General features: G+C 41.0%; 1 protein-coding gene across 1 annotated transcript in view; it reads left to right on the forward strand.

The window, feature by feature from the left end:
• The first annotated feature begins 2889 nt into the window (after positions 1–2889).
• The window catches only part of PSAT1 (phosphoserine aminotransferase 1), a 31148-nt gene continuing 6584 nt past the window's right edge, over positions 2890–27453 (forward strand). The window contains exons 1-7 of the mRNA XM_060237487.1: positions 2890–3038; positions 6731–6791; positions 8298–8367; positions 13182–13387; positions 15000–15172; positions 16824–16993; positions 24871–24999. Coding sequence (XP_060093470.1) covers positions 2979–3038; positions 6731–6791; positions 8298–8367; positions 13182–13387; positions 15000–15172; positions 16824–16993; positions 24871–24999 — 869 coding nt within the window. The 5' untranslated portion in view covers positions 2890–2978. The remainder of the gene's footprint in view (positions 3039–6730; positions 6792–8297; positions 8368–13181; positions 13388–14999; positions 15173–16823; positions 16994–24870; positions 25000–27453) is intronic.

A 27453-nucleotide genomic window follows, 5' to 3' on the forward strand; every position in this document is an offset into this window, starting at 1 on the left:
TCAGATGACATGAAAAGCTTTAACTTGTTCATACAATATTAAATTAAAATGCTAATCATGTCTACTTGGAAGTAATTCAAATTTTAGCCAATGGTGCTTACTCCCAGGAGACAGTTCTTAAGACTGCAGCCCAACACCATTTGTTTATTCGTACTGAATATTTCTGTTAGCTATTATGAAATGCAGAACATGTGACCAATTAATGAAAAAGGAACATCTATACAGGCCAGCAGAGAAAGGATGATGGAAGAAGCTTGTCTTTAAACTGATCTACTGATTCCAAAATGGTCCTGCTACATTATTTGATTCTCAGGTCTGCTGGTTTTTCCACCTCCTTCTGACAGTTCCAGGAAGGCTGGTTTTTCTACAGATTTCCATTGTGTCAATAGGGGGTTCTAACTATGGTATTCTGAAGGGTAGTTCTGTTGTGAGATGAGGCTGACAAATGGCTACAAAATACATTGAAATAGCTTGTGACCTTGTAGCTTTTGACCTTCCCTTTGGTTTTTGTACATGTTGCTGTATGTATCAAATTAAGGCCATGCAACACCTACCTTTCCAAAAGACCACTACACCGCATTTGAAAGAAAGAATTCAACTGAATTTGCCTACTTTTTAAAGTATCCTGTACATGTGTTACTGAAGAACCATTGAAATGCACTGGGATTTCAGAATGGCTAGTGCTACAACCCTCAGATGGATTAGCTACAAATAATATTTAACTTCTCTACAAAGTTTTTAAAAAACGTTTAAAGCCCTTCATTTTTTAAAATGTAGGAAAATGGTGTAGCAACCCAACCTTTTACAGCAGATTCCTATTGACTTGGAAGAATGATTATAGGTGCTGGGTCATCAGAGTCCTTTGTGTTCTTATGAATAATTGTGCAACTTAGTGGGTTGGATCCCAACTCATCTTACTGTACTGGAACGGCCAAGGTGAACCTACCTAGGCCTGTGGGAAATTGCAACCTTTGTAATGACATTCTGATTACATCCCATCCAGACCATGTGTTAAAGAGTCAATGATGGGCTGTCAGTAGGGCTCTGCATTATCTTCAGTAGTGCCATGCAAGCATGATGGGACTAGGCAGTGGCAACTCACCCATTGTTTCCAGTTTACAAAAGAATATGGTTTCTGTGATTGCAGGGCTTTTCAGTTTAATGGTTCAGATGCTGGTATCTATCTGCAGTTTGATCTATCAAGGAAGCCTGAATGCTATCTTTTTCATTTGGGGTATTTTTTGTATTTATATGTGCATGTGTGTGTGTGTGTGTATGCATGCACCTGGAAGTCATGGTAACCTTTGGTGACTGACCCCTACTGGGGGCCTGGAGAATATTCAGAGAAGTGGCTGAATAAAGCCTGTCCCTGCCTCATGATTCCTGATATTCCAAGGAGGTCTCCCAATCCCATCAAGTGCTTGCCAGAGTTGACCCTGCTTAGCTTCCAAGATCTGATGAGATTGGGCTTGCCTGGGCTATCCAAGTCAGGGCACCTTTTGCTTTCGAAATGTCAGCAAGAAAAAAAAAGCGACATCTGAAGTCAATGCTTTTTAACTAGAGAATTCAAAGCTTTAAAAAACCCCCAAAAGAAATGAAAACACTGAGGTAACTCCAAGAAAACAAAACACAGTCTAGCAGTGTTATGGCAGTGAGGAGGGAACTGAGCAGGACTCCCTTCAGTTTGGTGTAATGCCAAATGTCCAACGTTACTGCCTTCCAGTTGTTATTTGGAAATTCAATGCCTTCTGTGGCTATTCGGAGAAGCCCGATGTCCATTCGTTTGATACCCTCTGGTTTTTTTTAAGTACAAGGTTTAGAAGGTTTAGTCAGAACCCATAGCTGAGTGGGGAGGTGGTGGCAGGCCACTCTTTTTAACCCCCCTTCCCTCTGTAGGATCCCTCCATTGGAGGGCCTCCAATATGTTCTAATTCTTGTGGCCAGCAACAGGACCCGTCCGGAGGAAAAGGGAGGGAGGGAGCACGCGCGAGAGAGTGTGCAAGAAGAGAGCAACAGACAGAGTGAGAGAGTATGAGAGTGAAAGTGAGAAAGCACAAGAGCGAGACAGCGACAGTGATATAGAGACAGCACAAGAGAACCACAGCGTGAGCGTACGAGAGAGCGCGCACGAGAGAACAACAGCGAGAGCATGATAGAGTGACAGCAAGAGAGAGCCCGATCTGCCCTCCCAACTGCGGAACTCCACCCCAACCCCGTCTTGGGCATCTGGCTTCATTGTTCTCTCCCACCCCTGAAATTCTTCTGGTGGTTAGTTCAGCGCAAACATCCACCCTCTGAAAAAAGAAAAGCCCAAGTCCCTTCAGCTTGCTACGGGCCTGGGTTTAGTGCAGTTCTACTGATGTAGTCGTCTGCCTTTGAATGGGCTGCATCAGCAGAATGGCACGCAACCACTCTGGATTTAATCTGCATACCTGCTGTGAAGAAGCCTGGGAAAGATTATTCATTTTCGTCTATTCACTTTACAGCCGTCTACTCCCTTTAAAGGTATCCCCGTGCCTCAAGAAAAATGCTCACTTTAGACATTATACTACTGCGCTATTTCATGAAAGAGCAAATTCCCCAGATCGAAAATTGCTGTCTGCTCATGAAAACAAGAACCAGCCGCTGCTTCCGCGCTTGCTGCTGCCAAAGGGGAGTGGCGGAGGGGTGTGGGCGAGAATGGCGCCGTCTCCCGGCTGCTCCTTCCAGAGCTTGGAATGTTGCGCTCTCCATTCTGCCTTGCACCAAAAAGGATGGGATGATCACGCAGCGTGCTCGTGGCCGCCGGACCAATGATTTACACTAACTGTAAGTCTTGGACCAATCCGAGTCTGGGAATTACCATACCCATGTGCAAGGAACCAGTAGAGAAAGAGGAGAGCTGAGCTTTGTTATGGTTCGGCACGCAGTTGAATGCGGGAATATCGAGGCTGGCTGCGCTGCGCCCAGAACTTTGCTGTCTCTCGGGAGTCGGGACCATGGATGCCCCAAAACACGTGACGAACTTCGGCGCAGGGCCAGCTAAGTTGCCGCGTTCGGTAAGGAAGGGGCAGCGAGAGGCTGAGCGTGGGTCTCTCGAAAAGAGGATGGGCGGGGGGAGCTGCAGTGTGCAGCCCCATCCTATATAAGCTTTTTCAAAAGTAAGTTCCGCTGAATTCGATGGAACGTGCTTTCTAAGTAAGCGCATATAAGGTTGCATCGGCAGGCGGACTGCTTATGAGTGTAGATTTATATGTGAAAGTTTTCGAGATCAGCATTTCGAAAATGAGAGACTGAGGGTGGAGTGGGGTATCTGTGCTCGAAACACTTAGGGAAGGAAGGGCAACCCCGTAGTGCTCTAAGCTAAGAGTCCGTGGCGAGCTTGTTGTTCGTCTTAAATGTAGAAAGGAACGTAAGGTTCCGGTGTTACGGACTGATCACGAAGAAAGGTTAGCAACATTGTGACCAAGGAAGGATTTAGTAGTACCGGTTAAAATGGAACAAAGTCTAGCCAAGAATAGGTGCTTGAAAAGCCACATCATTTGATTATACTTTATAGACAGTCCCTTGGTTACTGAGGAAACGGAATTTGCTAGCATGTTACTACTAGCTTGCCTCTTTTTATCTTGGCTTAAAACATTTTCTGCTTAGAGTATTCTTTTTAGTTGTTGTTTTTTTTTGCTGAAAAATTGCAACTCTAGAGCAGTTCTCGGGAAGAGACGCTTAGTAATGCTGTCCCAAGCAGAATGGTCAGAGGGTGGAAAAGAGAATTTCCTTCAAGGGTATTCCACAACAGCTGGCAAATTCTGTGTTGCATAATGTCCCCGTTCCTTGTCTTTTATCTATTGAATACCTTAAAAATCATATGATCCTTCTCACATTGCTGTCAGTGTATTCAAAATCTGATAAAATCTAATTTAGAACAGCTGTTATCCGTTTTACATGTGTACGGTTTGCTGAAATCTCCCTCTTGGCTTGACTTCACAAACGAAGATTTAAGAAGGGTGCAGTAGTCCACGTCTGCTGCAGGCTCGCTGGTGGCTGGCAAGACCAATGCGGGACAGGCAGATCCAGCCACAGTGGCTGCAGGGAAAAGTCTGATTTGGGGTTGGTGCTGTAGCAGTGCGATTCTTCCTCAATCTCCTTTTGTCCTCAAGACCAGCTATGCGTGCGTTCGCAAAGGAAGAGACAGCCTGGTGGATGGTGTGCCTCCATGCTTTGCGATCTGAGGCTAGGTCAGACCACTGGTGATGGTTGATGCGACAGGTGCCAAGGGATTTCTTCAAGGAGTCCTTGTACCTCTTCTTCGGTGCCCCTCTATTTCGATGGCTGGTGGAAAGTTTGCCATACAGAGCAATCTTGGGAAGGCGGTGGTTTTCCATCCTAGAAATATGCCCTGCCCAGCGCAGCTGCGTCTTCAACAGCAGTGCTTCGATGCTTGTAACCTCCGCCCTCTTGAGGACTTCAGTGTTGGTCACAAAGTCACTCCAGTGGATGTTGAGGATGGTGCGAAGGCAGCGCTGATGAAAGCGCTCAAGGAGTCGCAGGTGATGACGGTATAAAACCCACGATTCGGAGCCGTAGATGAGGGTTGTCATCACAACCGCTTTGTAAACATTGATCTTTGTGCCTTTTTTCAGATGCTTGTTGCTCCACACTCTTTTGTGCAGTCGGCCAAATGCACGGTTTGCCTTTGCCAGCCTGTTGTCAATCTCCTTGTCAATCTTGGCATCTGAGGAGATGATGCACCCCAGGTAGCTGAACTGCTGGACTGTCTTCAGTACTGATTCACCCACAGTGATGCAGGGAGGGTGATAATCTTCCTGGGGTGCAGGCTGGTGGAGAACTTCTGTCTTCTTCAGACTAACTTCTAGGCCGAATAGCTTGGCAGCCTCTGCAAAGCAGGATGTCATATGCTGCAGAGCTGATACCGAGTGGGAGACGAGTGCAGCATCATCAGCAAATAGTAGCTCTCGGATGAATTTTTCCATTGTCTTGGAGTGAGCCTTTAGTCGCCTCAGGTTGAACAGGCTGCCATCAGTGCGATAGCGGATGTAGACACCATCGTCATCATCTAGATCTACTGCGGCATACACCTTTCTAAATACACCTTTCTATTTTCCACATAGTGTTTGGTTTCAAAAGAATCTGCAGCACATTTTGGCATTTGCCATTAAAGGATTCTGCTTCTTCCTTCTGTTTAAAATGCTGCCAAACCTCTTGCCTCAGTTACCAGATCTAAATTCATACCCTTCTGAGACAAACATTTTTTATTATTTTTATTACAAGGAAAGTTCTGGTAAATAGGGGGGGGAAAGGCTCTTAGGTTGAGTTATTCCATGGCTTCCAGAGTTCTCTTTGTATTTGTCAGTACTGCTATGAAGAATCAGAGATTCTCTCTTTCTGTGCGCCTTCAGCAGCTGTGTAAAAGGAACTGATAGTCTAGTTTTTCCAGTTAGGAGTGCATATTGTTTGCATATTTGGAAAACTGTGAATTAAAGAACCTTCTCAAAACTGAAAATGGTATTTTGATGATGCTGTAATAAGCCTTTGTACATATGTCTGTTTAAAAGGCAGCTTAACTGACAGCATAGGTTTAAAATGTATGATAATAATAGAGAAATCTGTTAACATATATTCAGAAAGTTGCATCAGCAGCAGTTTCCATCCAATCATGTTTGGAGAGAGGTGTGGTTCATGCAGAATAAATCTTTGCAGTGTTCCATAAGGATTACATGTCTAAGCACTTTATAAGCATTTCTGTCCAATTGTAGTTTTGTAGTTCTGGGAAACTGATATTGTTTTAATGTGGAAAGTCTACTTGCATTAAAGTGCTGCATCTAACATTTCCCTTCAGAAATTACAAGTTTAGTGACCTTTGCAGAAAAATCAAACTATTTAATGGTTATTCTGACATGGCACAGGATTTTATCAATTGGCAGGATTGCTTATTGGAGCTTAAAAGCAGCTTAAAACCCCATTTGCTTCCTCTCCTCACAACAGGCACCTTGTGAGGTGGGTAGGGCTGAGAGAATTCTGAGAGAACTGTGACTAGCCCAAGATCATTTAACAGGCTTCATGAGGAGGAGTGGGGAATCAAACCCTGTTTTTCAGATTAGAGTCTGCCACTCTTAACCATAACACTGTACTGGTTTATTAAAGAAGGAGCTTCTGTGTACACTAAGGCTTACATACAAATAAATGCACATCTGGGTTTTAAAAATCCCCCATTTGTAAGTTGTTTACTTCATACAGAAACAAAGATGACTGAAGAAGCATTAGATCTGATCTTTGGTGGTGGTGGGGAAATCAACTTCTGTTGGCTGTCTGGAAATAAGGTAGCCTAAATAGTTGTATCCTCTAAAAAATGGGCCAAGATGACATACACAAATATTTTGATTTCTTGCAGATTAATTGCACATCAGCAGAGGAAAAGGAACAGATTTGGATACAAGATGTGGGGGTTTTTTTTGTTAGAACCTTTAACCCAGAGTGGGATGGTGTAAGGAATGTTTGAAACTCTGGGACTGGGTCATAATTGCTAAATATGAGCATAATTCAGAAGTCCTCAGTAGGATAAAAAGTCCCATGTCTTGCCAGTGAGGTTTGAATCTGCATGGCTAAAAGAAGCTATTCAGCAAGTGCATTGGTACAGGGCGAGGTGATCATTTGAGTTTGTGTCTTCATTTACACTGTGTTTGATATGCCACTGACAATTGTACACTTATACTGAATCATTGTCCTATTGCAGGTATTGTTAGAAGCCCAAAAAGAACTGGTGGATTATAAAGGCCTTGGCATAAGTGTTCTTGGTAAGTTCACTTCATTGGTTTTATTACTATTTTTAAAAGTTTTTAAAATCTTTAATTATGTTTTAAATGATTGGCTACATATTAGAATAGCTATATATTCCAATCAAAGCACCATATATTTCCAGTGTTATCTAGAAGGTGCCATTCTGAACACTATCACTGTGAATCACATTTTTATTTCCTTCTTCCAAAGGCAACATACATGGGGTCCTCTCATTTTATTTTTTGAACAGCTGTCAGGTGAATTAAACAAAGATTGTTACTGGTCCAAAGTCATCCTCTCAGTGGGGGGTTTGAATCTGGGTTGTTCTGGTTCAAATGGAAAAATCTAACTCCTATATGGTATTGTTTTTTGCTATTCCCCTTTCACTTCCCTTATAAAACAAATAGTGCATCTAGCTACTTCTGCTGTTTCTGCACCCAAGCTACAAATACTGTAACAGGCCAAAGAAGAAAGTATCACTGATCAAGTCATTTCCTAGTGGGTGCAGGGGCTTCAATGCATGTACAGAACTCCCCTGCCTACAAAGGATGCTCAGGTCATCTAGAGTCAGCAAATCCATGTGCACAGTTTTTGCACTACAGATCTGCTGTTTTCATTTAAATGTGTGAAGCAGCATGCACAGGTTTTATGTAATCATGGGGATGTGGAGCAAGGCTCAAGTATGCAGATCTCCAAGCAAGCCAGGATTGCTTCAGGCATTACTCTGGGCAAAAGAGAATTCTGCTAATGATATCTTCTCTCAGGACCCAAATATCGCAAACCAGAGCAGTGTAGTGGTTAAAATATCAGCCTGGGAAACCCAGGCTTGAATCTTTGCTATCGAAGCACGCTAGGTGACCGTGAGCCAGTTGCTTTCTTTCAGCAGAACCTACCCTGTAGGGTTGTTGTGAGAATGATTTATTTATTTCATTAATTAATTTGATTTTTATCTTGCTCTCCCTGCACAGCAGGCTCAGAGCAGGGTATGACAGCCATAAACATCAACAATTAATTTAACATAAAATATAAAAACACAATACAGTAATTAAAAACTACAGCATCAAATAATTGATTGGAGGAGGCTTGATGTTGTAAGGTGATTTGAGTCCTCCTTGGGAAAAAGCTGCATATAAATAAGTAAATACTGAGGCAGGAGGAGAAGAATGCATTTTACCAGTGCTTGGCAAGCCAATTACCATAGTATGTTCAGCTTATATCCTTTCAAAAATAAAATAGAATTTTGTTCTTTTTTGTCTCATGTAATTGTATGGATGGGATGGGTTGTGTTATAAGTTTCTTCTAGGCCTAGAGGAATGCTGGTTCAGCTATAGTCCTGCTTTCTGCCTCTTCACAGACTGACTTTAACAAATGAATTCATTCTACTTACATTTTTAAAAGTTCATCATAGCAGCTCTAGTAATTCAAAAGGTGTTTGAAGAAAATAATAAAAACTTGAAAAGTTTTATAAAACCAAGCTTAGTTCAGCGGTATGATCTGTGTGTGTCATTATTTCTTCCTTCTAGAAATGAGCCACAGAACTTCTGACTTCGCAAAAATCATCAGAAAAGCAGAAGACCTCTTGCGTGAACTCCTGTGAGTTTTATCATTCTGAGCTGAGTTAACATTCTGAATTTTGGTCTTTTTTAATGTTTTTGGGGAGATAGATCCTGAAACGTAAATTTAAGACAATTCCTGTGGGGGAGCTGTTTTAGTTTGGTGCAACAAAAGTACATAGGGGTTTTGTGGAAGCATGTTTATTTTGTTTTTTTACAAAAAATATATTCTGCCTTTCAGCACTTGCCAAGGCAAGTAGATAAAGACTAGAGACCACTTATTTAGAAGTTTAACAATGGTGTATGCTAATTTGTGGAACAATAAGGTATCTCCTTTATAGATGTGGAAAGGGCTGAATAATTTATTGTTTTGATTTCTGCTGGTCTCTGGGAATCACTAGGATGCTGCTTGGATTGTCCTGCTTGTAACCCCAAAATAACATTTTTTTCCTCTGGTAGCCATATTGAAAGCTCACAATACATAAAGCAGCTTCCTTAAATGGCTCAGGACATCCCAGGAGTGCCTTGTATGCTATTGTTGTGCTCAGTGGAGGGTGAAAGTGCACTGCCTGTTGATTGAGGTGGACACCCAGAGCTCATAAGGTGACCTTTCTAGACCTTATTATGTATGTGGCCAAAATGAATTGCAGAATTCTTCTGACATCGGCAGTTTGGTCTGGAGCTGTGGTGGAAAGGAATTGGCTGCATTTTAGATTCTACCAGAACTTTGTAGAGTATAGCCAAAGTAAAAGACATGCCACACTGGTTATTTTCCCCCATTTATTTTTCAGCTATGACATACAACTTTTCCTTTATGCTTCCTTAAGATGATTTGCTCTTTCATGGATTGCTGCCTTGATGTGGTGAGAGGGCATGTGCGGTTCAGTGAGGCTGTGGGCTATGCCATGCAGGGCCACCCAAAATGGACAGGCCACAGCTGAAATTCCAGACAAAATGCGATCCACTAGAGAAGGAAATGGCAACCCACTCCAGTATCCTTGCCAAGAAAACCCCATGGACAGTAACAAAAGGCTAAAAGATATGGCACTGGAAGATGAGCCCCTCTGGTCGGAAGGTGCCCAATATGCTGCTGGGGAAGAGCAGAGGGCTAGTACGAGTAAACACAGAAAGAATGAATAGGCTGGGCCAATGCCGAAAGAACACTCAGCTGTGGATGTGTCTGATGGTGAAAGAACAGTCTGATGCTGCAAAGAACAATACTGCATTGGAACATGGAATGTAAGATCTATGAATCAAGGTAAGCTGGATGTGGTCAAACAAGAGCTGCCAAGATTGAACATTGACATCTTGGGAATCAGTGGACTAAAATGGATGGGGATGGGTGAATTTAACTCAGAGGATCACTACATCTATTACTGTGGGCAAGAGTCCCATAAAATAAATGGTGCAGGCTTTATAGTTAACAAGAGAGTGAGGAAGGCAGTAATAGGATACAATCTCAAAAATGAAAGAATGATCTTGGTCCGTATCCAAGGCAAACCATTCAGCATCACAGTAATCCAGGTCTATGCCCCAACCACTGATGCAGAAGAGGCTGAAGTGGACCATTTCTATGAAGATCTACAACAGCTTCTAGAATTAACACTAAAAAAAGATGTCCTTCTCATCACAGAAATGCTAAAGTAGGAAGTCAAAAAGTAACCGGAACAACTGACAAGTTTGGCCTTGGAGAAAAAATGAAGCCGGGCAAAGGCTAATAGAGTTTTGTCAAGAGAACAACCTGGTCATAGCGAACACCCTCTTCCAACAACCTAAAAGGGGACTCTACACATGGACATCACTGATGGGCAACACAGAAATCAGATTGATTATATACTCTGCTGTCAAAGATGGAGAAGCTCCTTACAGTCAGCAAAAACAAGATTTGGAGCTGACTGCGGCTCAGATCATGAGCTACTCATTGCAAAATTCAGGCTTAAACTGAAGAAAACTGGGGAAATCATTAGGCCATTCAGGTTTGACCTTGATCACATCCCTTATGAATATACAGTGGAGGTAAAGAATAGGTTTAAGGAACTAAAGTTGATAGACAGAGTGCCTGAAGAACTATAGACAGAGGTTTGTGACATTCTACAGAAGGCAGCAATCAGCACCATCCCAAAGAAAACAAAATGCAAGAAAGCAAAGTGGCTATCTGATGAGGCTTTACAAATAGCTGAGGAAAGAAGGAAAGCGAAAGGCAAAGGTGAAAAGGAAAGGTACGCCCAACTGAATGCAGTTTTTCAGAGAACTGCAAGGAGGTCTTCCTGAAGGACCAATGCAAAGCAATAGAGGAAAATAATAGAATGGGAAGGACAAGAGATCTCTTCAAGAAAATTGGAGAAATCAAGGGAACATTTTATGCAAAGATGGCCATGATAAAGGACAAAAACGGTAGGGACCTAACAGAAGCAGAAGAGATCTAGAAGAGGTGGCAAGAATACACAGAAGAATTATACAAGAAGTATCTTAATGTCCTGGACAACCATGACAGTGAAATCACTGACCTTGAGCCAGACATCTTGGAGTGTGAAGTCAAATGGGCCTTAGAAAGCATTACTAAGAACAAAGCGAGTGGAGATGACGGTAGCCCAGTTGAGCTACTCAAAGTCCTAAAAGATGATGCTGTTAAAGTGATGCACACATTATGTCAACAAATTTGGAAAACGCAACAGTGGCTGCAGGATTGGAAAAGGTCAGTTTATATTCCAATCCCAAAGAAGGGTAATACCAAGGAATGTTCAAACTATTGCACCATTACACTCATTTCACATGCCAGCAAGATCATGTTAATGATCCTACAAGCTAGGCTTCAGCACTATGTAGATTGGGAACTACCAGAAGTTCAAGCTGGAGAGGTAGAGGAACTAGAGATCAAATTGCCAACATTCGCTGGATTATGGAGAAAGCACTGGGGTATCAGAAAAACGTCTATTTCTGCTTCATTGACTATGCTAAAGCCTTTGATTGTGTGGATCACAACAAACTGTGGCAAGTCCCTAAAGAGATGGGAGTACCAGACCACCTCACATGTCTGCTGAGAAACCTATAAGGGTCAAGAAGCAACTGTCAAAACGGGATATGGAGCAACTGATTGGTTTAGAATAGGAAAGGGGATTTGACAAGGATGTATATTGTCACCCTGCTTATTTAATTTATATACAGAGCACATCATGCGGAATGCTGGCCTGGATGAAGCACAAGCCGGAATTAAGATTGTCGGGAAAAACATCAACAACCTCAGATATGCAGATGATACCACTCTAATGGCAGAAAGTGAGGAAGACCTAAAGAACCTCTTGTTGAGGGTGAAAGAGGAGAGCACAAAAGAAGGCTTGAAACTCAACATCAAAAAACCTAAGATCATGGCATCCAGCCCCATCACACCGATGGCAAATAGAAGGGGAAGACACGGAAGTAGTGACAGACTTCACATTTCTGGGATCCAAGATCACTGCAGATGGTGACTGTAGCCATGAAATTAAAAGACGTTTGCTCCTTGGGAGGACAGCTATGGCGAACCTAGGTAGTATAATAAAAAGTAGAGACATCACCCTGCCAACAAAAGTCCGTATAGTCAAAGCGATGGTATTCCCAGTAGTAATGTATGGCTGTGAGAGTTGGACCATAAGAAAGGCCGAGTGCAGAAGAATAGATGCTTTTGAGCTGTGGTACTGAAGAAGAATCTTGAGAGTCCCTTGGACTGCAAGAAGATCAGATCAGTCAGTCCTAAGGGAAATCAACCCTGACTGTTCCCTGGAAGGTCAGATGTTGAAGCTGAAGCTCAAATACTTTGGGCACCAAATGAGAAGGGAACGCTCACTGGAGTAGATCCTGATGCTGGGAAAGACAGAAGGCCAAAGAAGAAGGGGATGGCAAAAGATAAGATGGCTGGACAGCGTTACTGATGTAACGAACACGAATTTGAGCAGACTTCAGAGGATAGTGGAAGACAGGAGGGCTTGGCGTGACTTTGTCTATGGGGTCACAAAGAGTTGGACTCGACTGTGACTGAACAGCAACAACAAGATTTGTCTATTTCTAGCAAACATAGAACTTTTAGAGTATACTATTTAAACGCTTATGTTTTGAGGCATAAATCTGCTACTGTCTGCTGCCTTTGTGGAAGGATAGGGGGTCCTGCTTCACTCTTCTGTTGTAACTCAGGGGACACTCAGTTGTGTTCCTGGGGTTTAGTTGATCCTCAGGAATAACACCACATGGAGTAAAATCGGAACAGAGATTGCTGCTTCCTCTTCTACAAACAGAAATGTCACTTTCTGGGGGAAACTGTGTTGTATGGGACCATCTTCCCCAAAAGTTTAAAGTGTCCCACATAATAATAATGTTTAACATTCAGTATCATTTTTTAAAAAAATTCAGACAGAAATAATAAACTTGCTATAAAATGGAAAGCCATAATTTTGGAAGTTCTTGATCTAGGTGAAGGGAACTGCAACTAGCAGGTAAACTGAATGATTAAAAACAGTTATTGTGCAGACTTAAGTTGACTGGTGGGCTGAAAACATAATGTCAAACTGCTTTCTGTAAATTTACTAATAATATGTAAATATGTGCACTTCAACAAATCTTGTTTATCCACAGAAGAATATTATCCCAAGACATCTTGAATATGTTGAATGACTGTGTATAGGGGTGCAGCGGTGAGCCTAGGGGTAGGAAAATTAAAGGAAAAATAATTTTAACCTTGATTGAGTACAGAGTGTTAGATTTATTTATATTCTACCACTCAGTGTTGGTATTGCTACTTTATTTGAACAAAAATAGCATTAATGATAGAATGCTGCAAACTGTTTGGATAAAATAAAAGGAAACTTTCTTCTCTTTGCACAGAAATATACCTGGCAACTACAAAGTGGTTTTCCTCCAAGGAGGTGGATCTGGACAATTTAGTGGTATCCCACTTAATCTTATTGGATTAAAAGAAGCAAGGATTGCTGATTATGTGGTTACTGGGGGCTGGTCAGCTAAAGCTGCTAAGGAAGCAGAGAAATATGCCAAAGTGAATCTTGCTCATCCTAAACTTTCTAGTTACACAAGTAAGATCACTTCAGATTCTGTATGGGTGAAAAATACATTGTCTTACATGCTAGTATTGTTTATTGTATTTCATTCTTATATCTCATTGTTATATGTAATAAACTGAAAACAATCTATAAGCATGGTAGAAACAACAATAAATCTTGAGCTCATGTACACACATGAACATGAAGCTGTCTTATACAGAATCAGACCATTAAGGTCAGTACTGTATACTCAGACCTAAGGTGGAGGTCTTTCATATAATCTTCTGTCTGGGTGTTTTAACTGGAGATGCCTGGGATAGAATCAGTGATGTTCTGTATGCAAAATAGAGGCTCTTCCACTGAGCTGCAGCCCCTCCCTGATATTCAGGCACAATAAGTAGAAACAGTTTTTCCAGCTTCATATTGCTCTAGTAAATAGCATTTTGCTGTTATAATTTGGGCACTGCAAGATCTGTGATTTGATAAGTAATATATCCGAAGAAGATCTGTCTGTGCATTCTAATAGGAAACCTGTTAAGTCATTTTAACATTTTGGAAGAAATGTGAGGGATTCTCTTGGATTTTTAAAAAGGTGTTTTGAAAAGGATCCAACACGAAATCATGGCATGAAACTAGCTCACTATATTAAGCACTGGATTGTTCAGTGAGTCTCTTGCACTGTGACTCTTGTTAAATAGTCTTCTCTCAAGGCCTAAGCAGATATGCTCTAGAAAGTTTCTTATCTGGTGCGTCCAGCAGTTTAATTTTTTTTTTGAAGAAAATTTTACTTGCCTTTTAACAATAAGGACAAAATAAGTATCATAAAAATGATGGGGAAAAGGGTTATAATCTTGCACTAGGAATATATATTTTTCTTTTTAAATCCACATTAGATTCTCATTTGTACTAAAGCTCTTTCCTTTAGCTGCTAGACTTTGTTCCCTTATCTCTGATTATGAGCTTTAAGAAATTTGACCTTCCCCTCCCCTTTGGGCTTTGCAAAAAAGGGAAGGTTGTTTTCCAGTCAGGTACACGGTGTGTATGCATGTTTGGGAGTTTCCTCCTCTCTTACCTTGAGACTTTTCATACCAGTAAGGTGTGAGAACAAAGAGAAAAGAATGCCTCCCAGCAGCTGGTGCAGAGGCAGAAGGTAGCTCCCCTGCATTAGCTAGCTTGCCAAGTTGCTAGCAGTCCAGGAAGCCAGCAGTCCAGGAAACTACGCCTTTGTCAGAAAGCATGGTATGATGTGGAAAGCAGGATCATCTTGAATTCAGTATTATCCTTCCTTCTTTTACTGTTCTTTATTTTTTTTCGGGTGTTTGTGTGTGTCTAACATTAGAGGTCATCCTCCTTTTGAGATAGCATGACATCTGCCATGGAGCTTGCAAGGTCTTCTTGGTGGCTAGAAGCTTAGTCCACAATTGTTAGCACACATTTTTTTAGTGAATACAATGCTGTCTGTTATCATTGCAAACTTTTCTTCTAGAGCAATGCAAGAACATGAACTTCGTTGGCAAAGCAATGGAAATACATTGAGCTGAGTCATAGTTCAAAGTTCACTGTGTAAAGGAAAGCATATGTTATTACAGTTAAACTGCTGAATTGAGAATTTGCCCTTGTTTCTGTGTCTTTTTACCTGATTCAGAAGTCCCTGACCCAAGCACTTGGAACCTTAACCCAGATGCCTCTTATGTTTATTACTGTGCAAACGAGACTGTTCATGGTGTGGAGTTTGATTTTGTACCTGATGTTGGAAAGGCAGTCCTAGTTTGTGACATGTCATCAAACTTCCTTTCCAGGCCAGTGGATGTTTCCAAGGTAACATTCTTAAAGGACTGATTCTGCAAGGTGTAACTTAACATCTTAGTCCTGGGGTCAAGAAGGGAATTTTTGTGCAGATAGATAGGCCATATCTAGATTGTAAACCTAGGTTATTTTTATATTGCTATAATTTTATGATTTTATGACTTCCATCAAAAACTCTTGGGGACTATGGTTTGGTAAAAATTGTGATAATTTTATGTTAGAAGCCCCTGTTATATTAGTTGAACATATGAAGCTGCCTTATACTAAATAAGGTCCATCAAAGTCAGTATTGTCTACTCAGACTGGCAGCGGCTCTCCAGGGTCTCAAGCTGAGGTTTTTCACACCTTTTTTCCTGGACCCTTTTTTGGAGATGCCAGGGATTGAACCTGGGACCTTCTGCTTACCAAGCAGATGCTCTACCACTGCACCCCCGTCCCTAGCTCTTCTGTTCTGGTCTTTTATTCTGTTCTCCTTTACTTGTGTGTGTGTGTGTGTGTGTGTGTGTATATACACACACACACATATCTAGGACTTTCAGGCAAGGACTTGTCTGAAAAAGAGAATTTGAAAAGCTTTGAAAAATGTTTAGTTGCTTTTTAAGTGAATGGAAATTACTATGGTCTCTTGGTAGGGTTGCCAAGTCCAATTCAAGAAATATCTGGGGACTTTGGGGGTGGAGCCAGGAGACTTTGGGGGTGGAGCCAGGAGACATTGGGGCGGAGCCAGGAACAAGAGTGTGACAAGCATAACTGAACTCCAAGAGAGTTCTGGCCGTCACATTTAAAGGGACAGCACACCTTTTTAAATGTCTTCCTTCCATAGGAAATAATGAAGGATAAGGGCACCTTCTTTTGGGGCTCATAGAATTGGACCCCCTGGTCCAATCGTTTTGAAATTTGGGGGATACTTTGGGGAGAGGCACTAGATACTATATTGAAAATTTGGTGCCTCTACCTCAAAAAACAGCTCCCCCAGAGCCCCCGAAACCTCCAGATCAATTCCCCATTATACCCTATGAGAAGACGTTTCCCTCTCCACCCCCCTCCCCCTCCCCCCGCCCCCCCCCCCCGTTTCTGGGAAATCTGATGCAGGGGACAGAACTCACTCACCTCCGGAGGTGCAAAGGCACATGGTCCTTTGGGGGCGTGGCTGGGCTCCCCTCCCTTCACCGGCCAGCTGACTGGGGGTGGGAAGCAGCCTGAGAAAACGGAAGAGCTCTGGCTGCTGCGATCGGGGCTGGGTGGGAAGGTCTGCCGTTCTCCCCCCTCCCCTCCCCCCGCTTTCCCTTTTATGGCCAGCGGGGGGAGGAGGCTCCAAATCGGTAGTCTCCAGGCCTAGCGGGGGATTTGGGAACCCTATCTCTTGGCTGCTACTGAGAACTATAGGGGACAGAGAACAATTGTTACAGCAGTTCAAGTCTTTTGTGTGGAAATGCCTACATCATCAACACTCTGTTTGGAATATGAATCCTAGCATGGGGATGGATTTGAGCTTTTAAAGTCATTTTCTAATGTATTTGGTTATAAGCCAAATTAATTCCCATTATTCATGGTCTTCTGAATGCTTGCATAGAGAACTACTAATATGTGGAAATTCCAGCTACAGCATGTAAATTACTTGATTTATTTAATATTTATTCTCTCTCTCTCTTTTTAAAAAAAGTTTGGTGTAATTTTTGCTGGTGCCCAGAAGAATATAGGCTCTGCTGGAGTCACGGCAGTTATAGTGCGGGATGACTTACTTGGCTTTGCACTCAAAGAGTGCCCTATAGTGTTAGACTACAAAGTACAGTCAGAAAATGGCTCATTATACAACACTCCTCCATGCTTCAGGTAATTTTTAAAAATATTCTGTCCTGCTAGTTGTTTGAATATTGTTTGTCATGTAAAGCTGCTTCAGAAAATACTCATTCACTTTCTGATAGGTCAGTAGCAAAAAAGGAAGATGCAGTTAATCTTGCTTTGTTGGAAGTATTATAATATGATCTTATAATTTAAATTGCTAGTTGCATGTAGCCAGTACCACAGTGTACTATTGTGCTGATCCAGTTGCATAACCAAATTATTCTGGGTATAGATTAGCATGGTAGATGTATTTAGTGTAGCAGAACTGATTTTCAGCTCCAGTAAATGATTTAGTACTGCTTTCCTGGGCCTGTAGACGGTTTACATTTAGTAACTCATGTGAAAAAAAAAATTCTCTGCCTATGATTTCACAATCCTTTCCTTGATTTAAATGCCTCCCTTCAGTTAAAAGTTTTGTGCTGAATGTGTCCAGATTGCAATTTTGTACTGTGATGATCTTGGAAAACAGCAACAGTGCCTTTTTCCTCCTAATAATTGTCCACCTTGACTCTTCTTGAAAAAGGTAGACTATACATGCTGTGCAATGAATAAATAAAAAATAAGTAATTACCAGTGTAACACTGAGGTTACAAAACAGGAATGCCCATAAAAGTTGTGTTTGCAGACTCAATCCAGATTGCTGGCATTAGTGAAATTTTGCTTTGTTAGGAGGGTCATTAGGTCATGTAAAGTTGAACAAGGATATGCAAGTCTCTGAATTCTTTTTTAAAAAAATCTTTTAATTTTGTCTCCAAGGGCAGTAAGAACCTTCTCAAATCCAGGGCTTCAAATGCATAGTTTAGCATTTACCATCAGTTACATATTTATTTAGAAAATTTTTATGCTGCCTCTCCAGGAACCTGCCTGAGGTGACATACAAAATAATAAAAATAAAACATTAAAAGATACTAATTCAAATACAGCATAAAAACATAGACCACTAACAAAATAATAATTTCCAGACTAAAATAGAATTTGATTTTGTACTGTTTATCAACTGAGATCCCTTTTTGTTGATTATATAGCTTGTATAATAGGCCACCTCTGACAGTGATAGAAGCTGAGAATTTATTTACTAATTAAGACATTTTACATGCTGCCTTTTTCCAGGACTTGAGTAGGCTAACAAGTTGATAGCAGGCACAAATCACAGTAACATCCTACACAGAGACAACAAATCACAAAGAAGTTCTAACAACTACTGTAGAAAACACCCTTCTTACCTAGCACTCCCTCCCCCCAATTTAAACAATGTATTTTTTGTTTAAAATATTTATACTCTAAATTTTCTACTTTTTTTCCAAGGGGATTCCCAAACATCATTATCTCCTCCTCCATTTTATCCATATAATGTGAAAATTGTTAATGATTGATTGGAATAATAGCATCCTTGGATGATTCTGTGGAGACAAAATTCCTTTTATATAGGGAAATCTTGGTAGAGAAGGGATTTCTTAGGAAACGTTATAGCAAATTACCAATTTTTGTCTATTTCAAGCTGCTTGAGTCAAGCAAGTCAGGCAGTATCAAGCCACCCAGAGGTTGTTTCCAGGACTAAGGTTACCAGTTGATGGGTCCTGAAGATCTTCCAGAAGTGCATCTGAACTCCAGACAACAGAAGTGCATCTGAACTCCAGATTTTTTCACAATCCTCGTGAAAAAAATGGCTGTTTTAGATTTTATGGCATTATATTCAAAAGAGGCCTCTGCTCTTCAAAACCTGCCCACCTCTTACTCCACCACATTATATCCAGAAAATTCCCAACCTGGAGCTAGCAACCCTAACCATGTCTGACCCCAATGAGTCCTCCTCTCAAAGGCCAAAATAGGCCTGGAAAAGGCCCTGCCCTGTATTTAGAGAAACCCAGCCTGGAATATTATGATTTCTTAGCAACAGCCACTAAGGGAGTTCGTTGTTTAAAACTACAGATTCACCTTTTATAATTTTTGAGTTTTATGAACCCCTCAATGTATTTTTAAGAAAGATTTTATATTTTTCTGCAAACCTGGGGCCCTGTTGTACCCTGTAGATCCTGGGTAAGTGTTGCACTGATCCTTGTGTGTTCACATGCATGTATTAATACATAAAACGTGTTCTGACAGCTTGGAGAGAGTTTTGCATTTGGAGAGGAATTTGATTAGGAAAATATGTGAATGCTACTTGAGGCAATGAGCACAAAACTCATTAAAATGTACAATAATTGAACTTGATACTGCAAAAAAGGTGAAAACAATTGACCCAACTGAAACCTTCCAAATGCATGCCAGGGTTTTTGTGTATGCGCTGGTGACCTATATTAAACAATATTCTGTTTTAGTTTCTTAATATTAACTTGTAAATCTGGCAGTATGCACTGCTTGTGTCTTGATTTTGAAATTCTGCTAGTGTATTGCAAGAAACTGGCCATGCAGTTTCCCCTTTTTTCACTACTTCTCTCTCTATTGTGTGGCTGGCATTAACTGACTGGAAACCTGAACTGAATGTCCATGAGTTGCCTAGCAAACTACTGAATTAAATTAGTGTAATGCTGCTCATTTTAACCTCTTGCCAAAAGGAACCTTATCTTCCTGGCATTAATCTCCCGGGTGGAGATAAATAGTCCCCCCCCCCGGAGAAATCTCATTTCTTAGCTATGAGGATTTGTCTGATATTTAAATCTCTGACTAAATCTGCTTGAGGGATGGCATAGAAACTTGCTGTGTGGTTTTAAAGTGGGTCACCCCCCCAGTTATTTAGTGGGTATACTTTGGTGGACAGTGAAGTCTTTATTTCAGTTGGATGCAGAATCTGGAGGGTTCTGATTTTGGCATTACTCTAGCCTGCTAGCAGTTGGGGGGAGGGCATAGTTGCAATGGGTCTGCAAAGCAGAGAGAGAAAAGTGTGACTATAGCTAATGAAGAACAATATTTAAGAAACAGTAAAGTAAGGTGCTTATTTCGCAGCAAATGCAACAAGTCATCATGTGCATCAGCAAACTGAAGCCTGTAAATCTATTGTGATACTTCACGGCAAACAGTAACTTATATTGCAGCATTTGTTAATGTCATCCTGTGTCACAAAAGTGGACTGAAACATATTTGTAGTACTGTCTCCTTCCTTAGGTCCCTGTGCACCAATGACTGTTCTCAGGCAGCCATCTGTTGGCTATTCTACTACTTAGAGTGGCTCATCAGGCAATGATCAGAGCCCAGGCCCATTCCATTGTGAATCTGGCTCTGTGGAATGGGCTCCCTGAAGAAGTATTGGCGGGGGGGGGGCTTCCCTCGAGATCATCAGGAGGTGCTGCAAGGCCTGCCTGTTTGCCAGGGCTCTTGAGGGGGTTTGAATAGCAGGTATCGTTTAAGGGGGGCAAATAGATTTGGGCTTTGCTGTTTATTTTAATTGTGTATGTTTATTATTGTAAAGGCATCTTGAACCACGAAAAGGCAGGATAGAAATGTTTTAATAAATAATAAAACATTCAGATCTCTCCTACATTGAGTTATTCACAATTGATATTATAAATTCTTTATGAATAAAATTAAACTCTTAGGCATAGGTTTCATTGATTACTAGGCAGGTGAACTTTTTCTGCGGTGGTTGATGAATGGCTGCCACACCAGAATATACAACATGGGAGGTCCTTGCTGCAAGGAGCTTAAAGTCTAACTTGTGAAACAAAGGAAACAATAAAAGGAAGAGGTGTAAATGGACATAAATGGAAATAATGTGTCCATCCTATCTGCAAGGTTTCAGTAGGAGAGGAGTAAAAAAGGGTACCAAAAGGCTGCACAAAAAATATGCAGTGTAGCTTGTTAAAAACCAGGAAACTTGCTGTGTGTGCTGGGAGAGAGATTGCAAATAAATCTTCAGTTCATCGCAGACTATATATTATTAGTAGTCAATATGCCTGGGATGTGGCCTTAAGCTTGATGATACAGCTCTGAAACGGAGTCTAAACTTTAATCATGTAAAGAGATGAAAAGTAAAATAATGAAAAAAAGAGTTCTTGCAGTTACACTGGAGAGAACTTCTAAATGTAAATGGTTTAAGAAACACTCCCTTGGGAGTGTAATGAAGTAATTGGTGAAAGTTGACCTATTGGAGGGATGGCACTTCAGAAAAACTTGCTGGCAGTGTTTTATGCTAGGTGCCATCTATGGGAACCTTCTGTGTTCTGTCAAGCAGAATTTTGCAGTTAAAATCACAAAAGCAGAAGTGAGCAAAGGATGTTTGTATTTTCATTCAGTAATGAGCATTGAAAATGTTAGTTCATAGCTGGATGAAAGCAACTGGAGTCTGAGTATTTTTTTTAATCCTTGGTTTGAAAGGCAAGATACAAAGGTACTATCTGGTTACTACAAAAAATAAAACAACCCCCCCAATAAAAGTTATGTTTAGGTTGAAATGCATTTATGGTAAAAATATTTATGTTCAGGCAGTCAAAAGACCAGTGTGAGTAATATCCTTACCACATTTCAGTTGCCCTTCAAGGCAGACTTCATTATTTTCACCTGATCTTTTGGAGCTTTTATTTAGAGATGGGCAAGTGTTTCCTGTTCTGTTTTTGTCAGTAGTTAATTTCTCTACTTGTTTTTGTTAGCTGTGTAAATTCTACTGTATTGTATATGCATGTTGTGCTTTTTATGCTCTGTTTATACTCTATAAGAATATGTTACTTAAATGCAAGACCTTTTTTCTGGAAAAAGGGTGCCAGAACTCTCAGGGAAATCATAGAATCATAGAGTGGGAAGGGATCCCCAGGGACATCTAGTCCAATCCCCTCCACAATGCAGAAAATTCACAAATACCTCCCCCCCACACACATACACCCAATGACCCCTGCTCCATATCCAGAAGATGACAAAAAACCTCCAGGATGTCTGGCCTGGAAAAAAATCGCTGCCTGACCCCAAAGTGGCGATCAGCATTTTCCTGGACATGTAAGAAAGGGCCACAAGAACTAAGCACTGATGCAACCCTTCCTGTCCTCCTTTCCATGATCTGCCTAAGTTCACAGGATAGCATTGCTGTCAGATGACATCTAGCTTCTGTTTAAAAACCTCCAAAGAAGGAGAGCCTGCGACCTCCTGAGGAAGCCTATTCCACTGAGGAGCTGCTCTAATTGTCAGGAAATTCTTTCTCATGTTTAGCCAAATTTTTTTTTTATTTAATTGCAACCCATTGTTTCTGGTCCAACCTTCTGAGGCAACAGAAAACAACTTCACATCATTGTCTACATGACTGCCCTTCAAATATTTGAAGGTGGTGATCATATCACCTCTTAGTTGTCTCCTCTCCAGGCTAAACATACCCAGCTTCTTCACCTTCCCTCATTCTACTTGGTCTCCAGACCCCTCACATCTTCATCGCCATCCTCTGGACAAGTTCCAGCTTGTCAGTATCCTTCTTACTCTGTGAAGTCTAACTAGAGCAGAGTAAAATGATACTATCATGTGCTCTGGACACTATACTTCTGTTGATGCAGTCCAAAATCATATTGCCTTTTTAGCTACTGCATCACATTGCTGACTCATAGTGGAGAAACACATGGGTTTCTTTGAAACAATATTATTTTCATGTGTTATGGACTTACCTCTATTTTTTAGACATTTCAGCAGCTTCCTCAATTCGTTTTTGGGTCTTTTGGTACCTAACACTGAATGATGACCTTGAAGCAGCTGTGTTTTCACATACTTTGTTGGATCAAAGACTGTGATGCTCTCCTGGTGCCCCCATGAACTTTTAGACATTTTCTGAGAATTCTGTTTCCATAAAGAGGTTCTGGAACTCCATCCCGTTGTTCCGGAATTGCATTCTGGTGTGTTCCCCTGGAAGAAAAGCCCTGCTTATATGTATATGAAGTATGTTCATTTATTGATACACAATTATGTTTTATGGGAAAATTTGGTGTGAAGAAAGGGAAAAATGGTCCAATCACAAAGAATCACATTAATTTCACATAAGGAAGAAAGTATATTGAAATTATTTTTTGTTGTTGAAACATCAGGAATGAGAAATTTGAAATCACCCCTAATCTCACTAAAGTCTACATCTTAATCTCTGCAAATCTGACAATCAGTATAGATGAAGAAGTGTATTGTGGGAATTCTGCCCTATTTAAATTTGTATCTCTTACGAGGCCTTAATGTTTCCTAGTGTAGCTATGTTGTAACTAGAAATTTTTAAAACTTACACAGAAAGTTATCCTGCATAGTCCTGAGAAAATTCACATCCCGTGAAAGGATGCTTTGCTTTTTAGTATTTTATAAAATACACTTTCATCTGGCCCTTAGTCATAATTCACCCTCCTCTGTTTTATCCTCACAACAATCCTGTGAGGTTGACAGAGAGTGACAGGCCAAAGATCATCAAGGAAACTTCATGGCAGAGTGGGGATTTAAGCCCAGGTCTTCCCACCCCTAGCCTGACACTCTAACCCAGAGGTTTCAAACATGGGGCCTGGGGGCCGGATCAGGCCCCCAGAAGGCTCCTATCAGGCCCACGAGCAAGTCTGCTTCCTTCTCCCTCTCTCTTGTTTCCTTCTGTGTCGCAGATTGCATTGCCAGGCTTGCTCAGTCACACAGGAGCTACAGAGCAAAGTCTCTGTTTTCTCCATTGGATGAGGCTTCTCCTTTGGGGAGGAATGGGGGAGAAGGAGTGCTGGCTTTGCCAGGCTCTCTCAATTGCACAGCAAAGCTACTGAGCCAAGCCCTTCTTCCTTCTATTGGCTGAGGCTCCTCCCTCTCCTGGTCCCCTGGGGAAGAAAGAAAAGAGCCAGAGCTTTTTTTGCCTACTTCCTTTAATCCCATGGGAGAGATACAAAGAAAGCACCTTTTAAAAAAAGAAAGAACATTTGTGTCCTTTTAAAAGTTGTTATCTCCATTTCCTGGCATTACATTTTATGACACACATGGCCCAACCCGACAAGGTCTCATTTATGCCAGATCTGGCCCTCATAACAAATGAGTTTGACACCTCTGCTCTAACCACTCTGTGTTACCCTGCTTTTTGACTCACATGCTTGAATGAACCTTATAGTGTCACATTTCTGTCCTCCATGTCGCACCCTGATCTAGATAGATTGTATGTTTATAAAAAAGATGATGAGAACTTTGCCTTGGAAATGGATGACTCCATCTACTTCCAGTTCAGTGTCAACTGTATGATCTAATGTAAGCTAAACTGCAGCTTCCTATTTTATTGAGATGTGTTCAGAATTAACAGATATGGTTTATGACAAGTATTTTGAGATCTATCAAATTTCATTCAAGGTATAAGCTTTTGTATGCAAGCACATGTCTTTAGATATAGTAAAACAGAATTCCCTCAACCAGTACATATAGGTAGGGGGGATTAGTTGCCAGGAAGGGCTAGAATTTACCCTCAATCCCCTCACTACTTATCTGTAATGGTTGAGGAAATTCTGTTTCACTGTATCTGAAGTATGCATGTACACAACAGTTTATACCTTTAATACAACTTTGTTGGTCTAAAACAGGGGTGACCAAACTTGCTTAATATAAGAGCCATGAAGAATAAACATCAGGCGTTGAAGAGCCACAGTACATGAATGTCAGATGTTTGAGGGTCACAAGATGATGGAGGGAAGGGTGGAAGAGCAACTTAAAATTCATTCCTTAGTGGCTTGGTGAAGTGATTTAAAGAGGAAAAATGTTTTTTCCAAACCAGCTGATGGGGCTGTGGGGGCTTCAAGAGCCACACAGTATGTGTGAAAGAGCCACATATGGCTCCTGAGCCACAGTTGGGCCACCCCTGGTCTAAAAGGTGCCACTGGGCTCAGACTTTGTTCTGCTGCTTCAGACCATCATGGCTACCTACCTGAATCTACAAGTAACATGTGCATCATTTGTTCTGATCCTAGTATCTACATTATGAGTTTGGTCCTGGAGTGGATAAAAAACAATGGAGGAGTTCAGGCTATGGACAAACTTAGCCGAATTAAATCCCAAATGATTTATGACATTATTGACAACTCAAATGGATTCTATGTGTAAGTTGCTTTCCTTTTTTCCCCTTTACATTATTTTGTATCATACTATAAAGTGGCTTACAGTAAGGCATAAATCACTGCCTACATACACATCATTTCACACAGTGATGGGACTAAACCTTATATAATTGCTGCCAAAACTTTTCTAGATGTTAGAACTGTGGGTGGCAGGGAAGAAAGCTAATGATCAGAAGTGCACTCTTAGATGGCCCTTCTGTGACACGTATGCAAGTAAGAACATGACTTTCCAGCTACAATGAGGCAAGTATTGTCAATGATTTGCATGTGCAGACTTGAAATACCCTTGAAAACATGCTTTAAATTTTAGCTGGAGTACATGATAGAAAGAGGTAATGAAGAGTATTGCCTATGGCTAGATTTTTTTTTTAAATCCTTCATGTCGAGTAAATGGGAGATGACATTTAAAAAAAAATGTGCCAGACTTTCATATAATCTGTGAAATGGCCTAGGATTGACCGAGGGAAGTAAAACCAGGGCAAGATGGCAGCTAAGCTGTAGGCAGACTTACAAAAATTCCGAGTGGAGTTAACAAGCTTCCTTAACACACAATTGCCTTTTCCCAATATTACTCAGTATGCGTGTGTGAAATTTAGCCTTTGGGGGATATTGGAAAGGAGTCCACATCCATGAGGTGTTTGTTCCTGTTTTCATCAGAATTCATGTGAAACAATTCTCTCTTGGGAGCAAAATTAGAACAGGGAAAATCATGTTACAACTAGCTTTCCTTTTATTTTTGAGTATATTTTGACAGTGAGATTTTATTGGTTAGATTAACCTGTTACTGAAGAGACATTCCTGCATGTTTGCTATATTTCACGTCCTTTGATGTTTAACCCTCACTAGAGCCCATTTCTGCCATATTTCTGTAGCATAGCCTCCCCACCACCCCAATTCTTGCCTTTACCTCTGCTGGTGATCATTTGCCTTCATTCACTCAGTTTTTACATTCAGAGTAGCATACATTCTTCTCCCACCACCATATTTTCCTCACAACAAATGTGAGGTATCTTAGGCTGAGAGAGAAAAAGTGGGCCACAGGTTCCACTGAATTCTTCTGAGCACTGTTGCCATTTGCCTACCCTCAGGTCAGTCAGATTGGGACTACAATAAACAGGCATCCTTTCATGGTATTTTGTCAGTTCAGAATGAACACAAGAAATTGTTTGTGTGAAGGCAGCATCCACATGTCTGGGTCAATGCTCCCTTTAAGCTGTGGAACCTTGTGAGCAAAAATCCTACTTTGTGAGCATTAAAATTGTGAGCAAGCAATTTGGCTATTGCATAAATTAGTTTGCTCTGGGACCCTCCTTCCTGAGCTAAGACAAAAATGTGTGAGCCAAATGCCAAAGAGCTGTGAGCTAGCTCACACTAACTCAGCTTAGAGGGAACACTGCTCTGGGTCTCCGCGTGACAAAAGCTAACACTTCAGGGAAAAGGCATCTTCCCTGTTGTGTTGCTTTTTGTCCTGCAGTGAGATGGGTGAGAGGTGCTTTCAAAGAAATGTTAACTTCATGTTAATGCCAGTGTAATGTAAACTGGTGAGAGAATTGAACCACACAGTAAAAACCACTTTTTGGGTGCTCTGCATATTGTAGTTTTATATGCACCTTCATCCTATATATTTTATAAGATCTAGCTGTGAGGTGTTTTGGGATTAGATCCTAGTGAAGCTTTTTTTCTTCCAGGTACTGAATTCAGCTTTTGCTTCTAGCAAGTTTAGGGATTCAAAATGAAAGTGGTGGTTGTTACCGCAGTGAATAACTGTACTGCTGAGGTGTGTGTATACCTTATCGGTATGTACTGCTGCAGTTTGCAGCTTAGGTAGCAGTATCTGTGCCATGCTTTTGACTGAAAGCAAACTCTTATCTGTACTAGGGCTGTTTACCAGTGAAATGCCACCTAGGCAAGGAAACATCTCATTGGACAGACCAAAATGTGACTAGCCTTTCAATGCACAGGGAATCATACCTTGTCTTGCAGAATGCTTAAAACTTTGTGCACCCTTTTCTCCACTTCCATTTATAAATTTATATAGAGAGAGGGAGAGGGAGAGAGAAGCCTTGTTTTAGTTTACTGTCCAAAATCCTCAGTTTTTGTGTTTAAGGGAGTCTTTGCTGATACATAGGAAGAATATTCAAACGTGAAACCCCTTTTCATTTAAGATCTGAAGTGGGATAGAAAATTTTATATCATATGATATTTGGAATGTGTACTTTGGCATAGGTATGACCTTATTAGTCATGATATATTGGTTGATATAGCACTATGGGATATATCACATTTTTAGACTCCACTTTGTGTTCCTCCTTGGTTGCTTTGCAATGTAAAGTCATGGTTTCATTTATTATCCAGTATCACACTGCTTGTTTAAATTGATGTTCCTTGAATCCTGAATTCCCTTTTGAATAGCCTTTGTGGCTATAAAGGTAAGTG

Source organism: Heteronotia binoei, chromosome 4 (assembly GCF_032191835.1).
Source record: "Heteronotia binoei isolate CCM8104 ecotype False Entrance Well chromosome 4, APGP_CSIRO_Hbin_v1, whole genome shotgun sequence".
Classification (NCBI taxonomy): domain Eukaryota; kingdom Metazoa; phylum Chordata; class Lepidosauria; order Squamata; family Gekkonidae; genus Heteronotia; species Heteronotia binoei.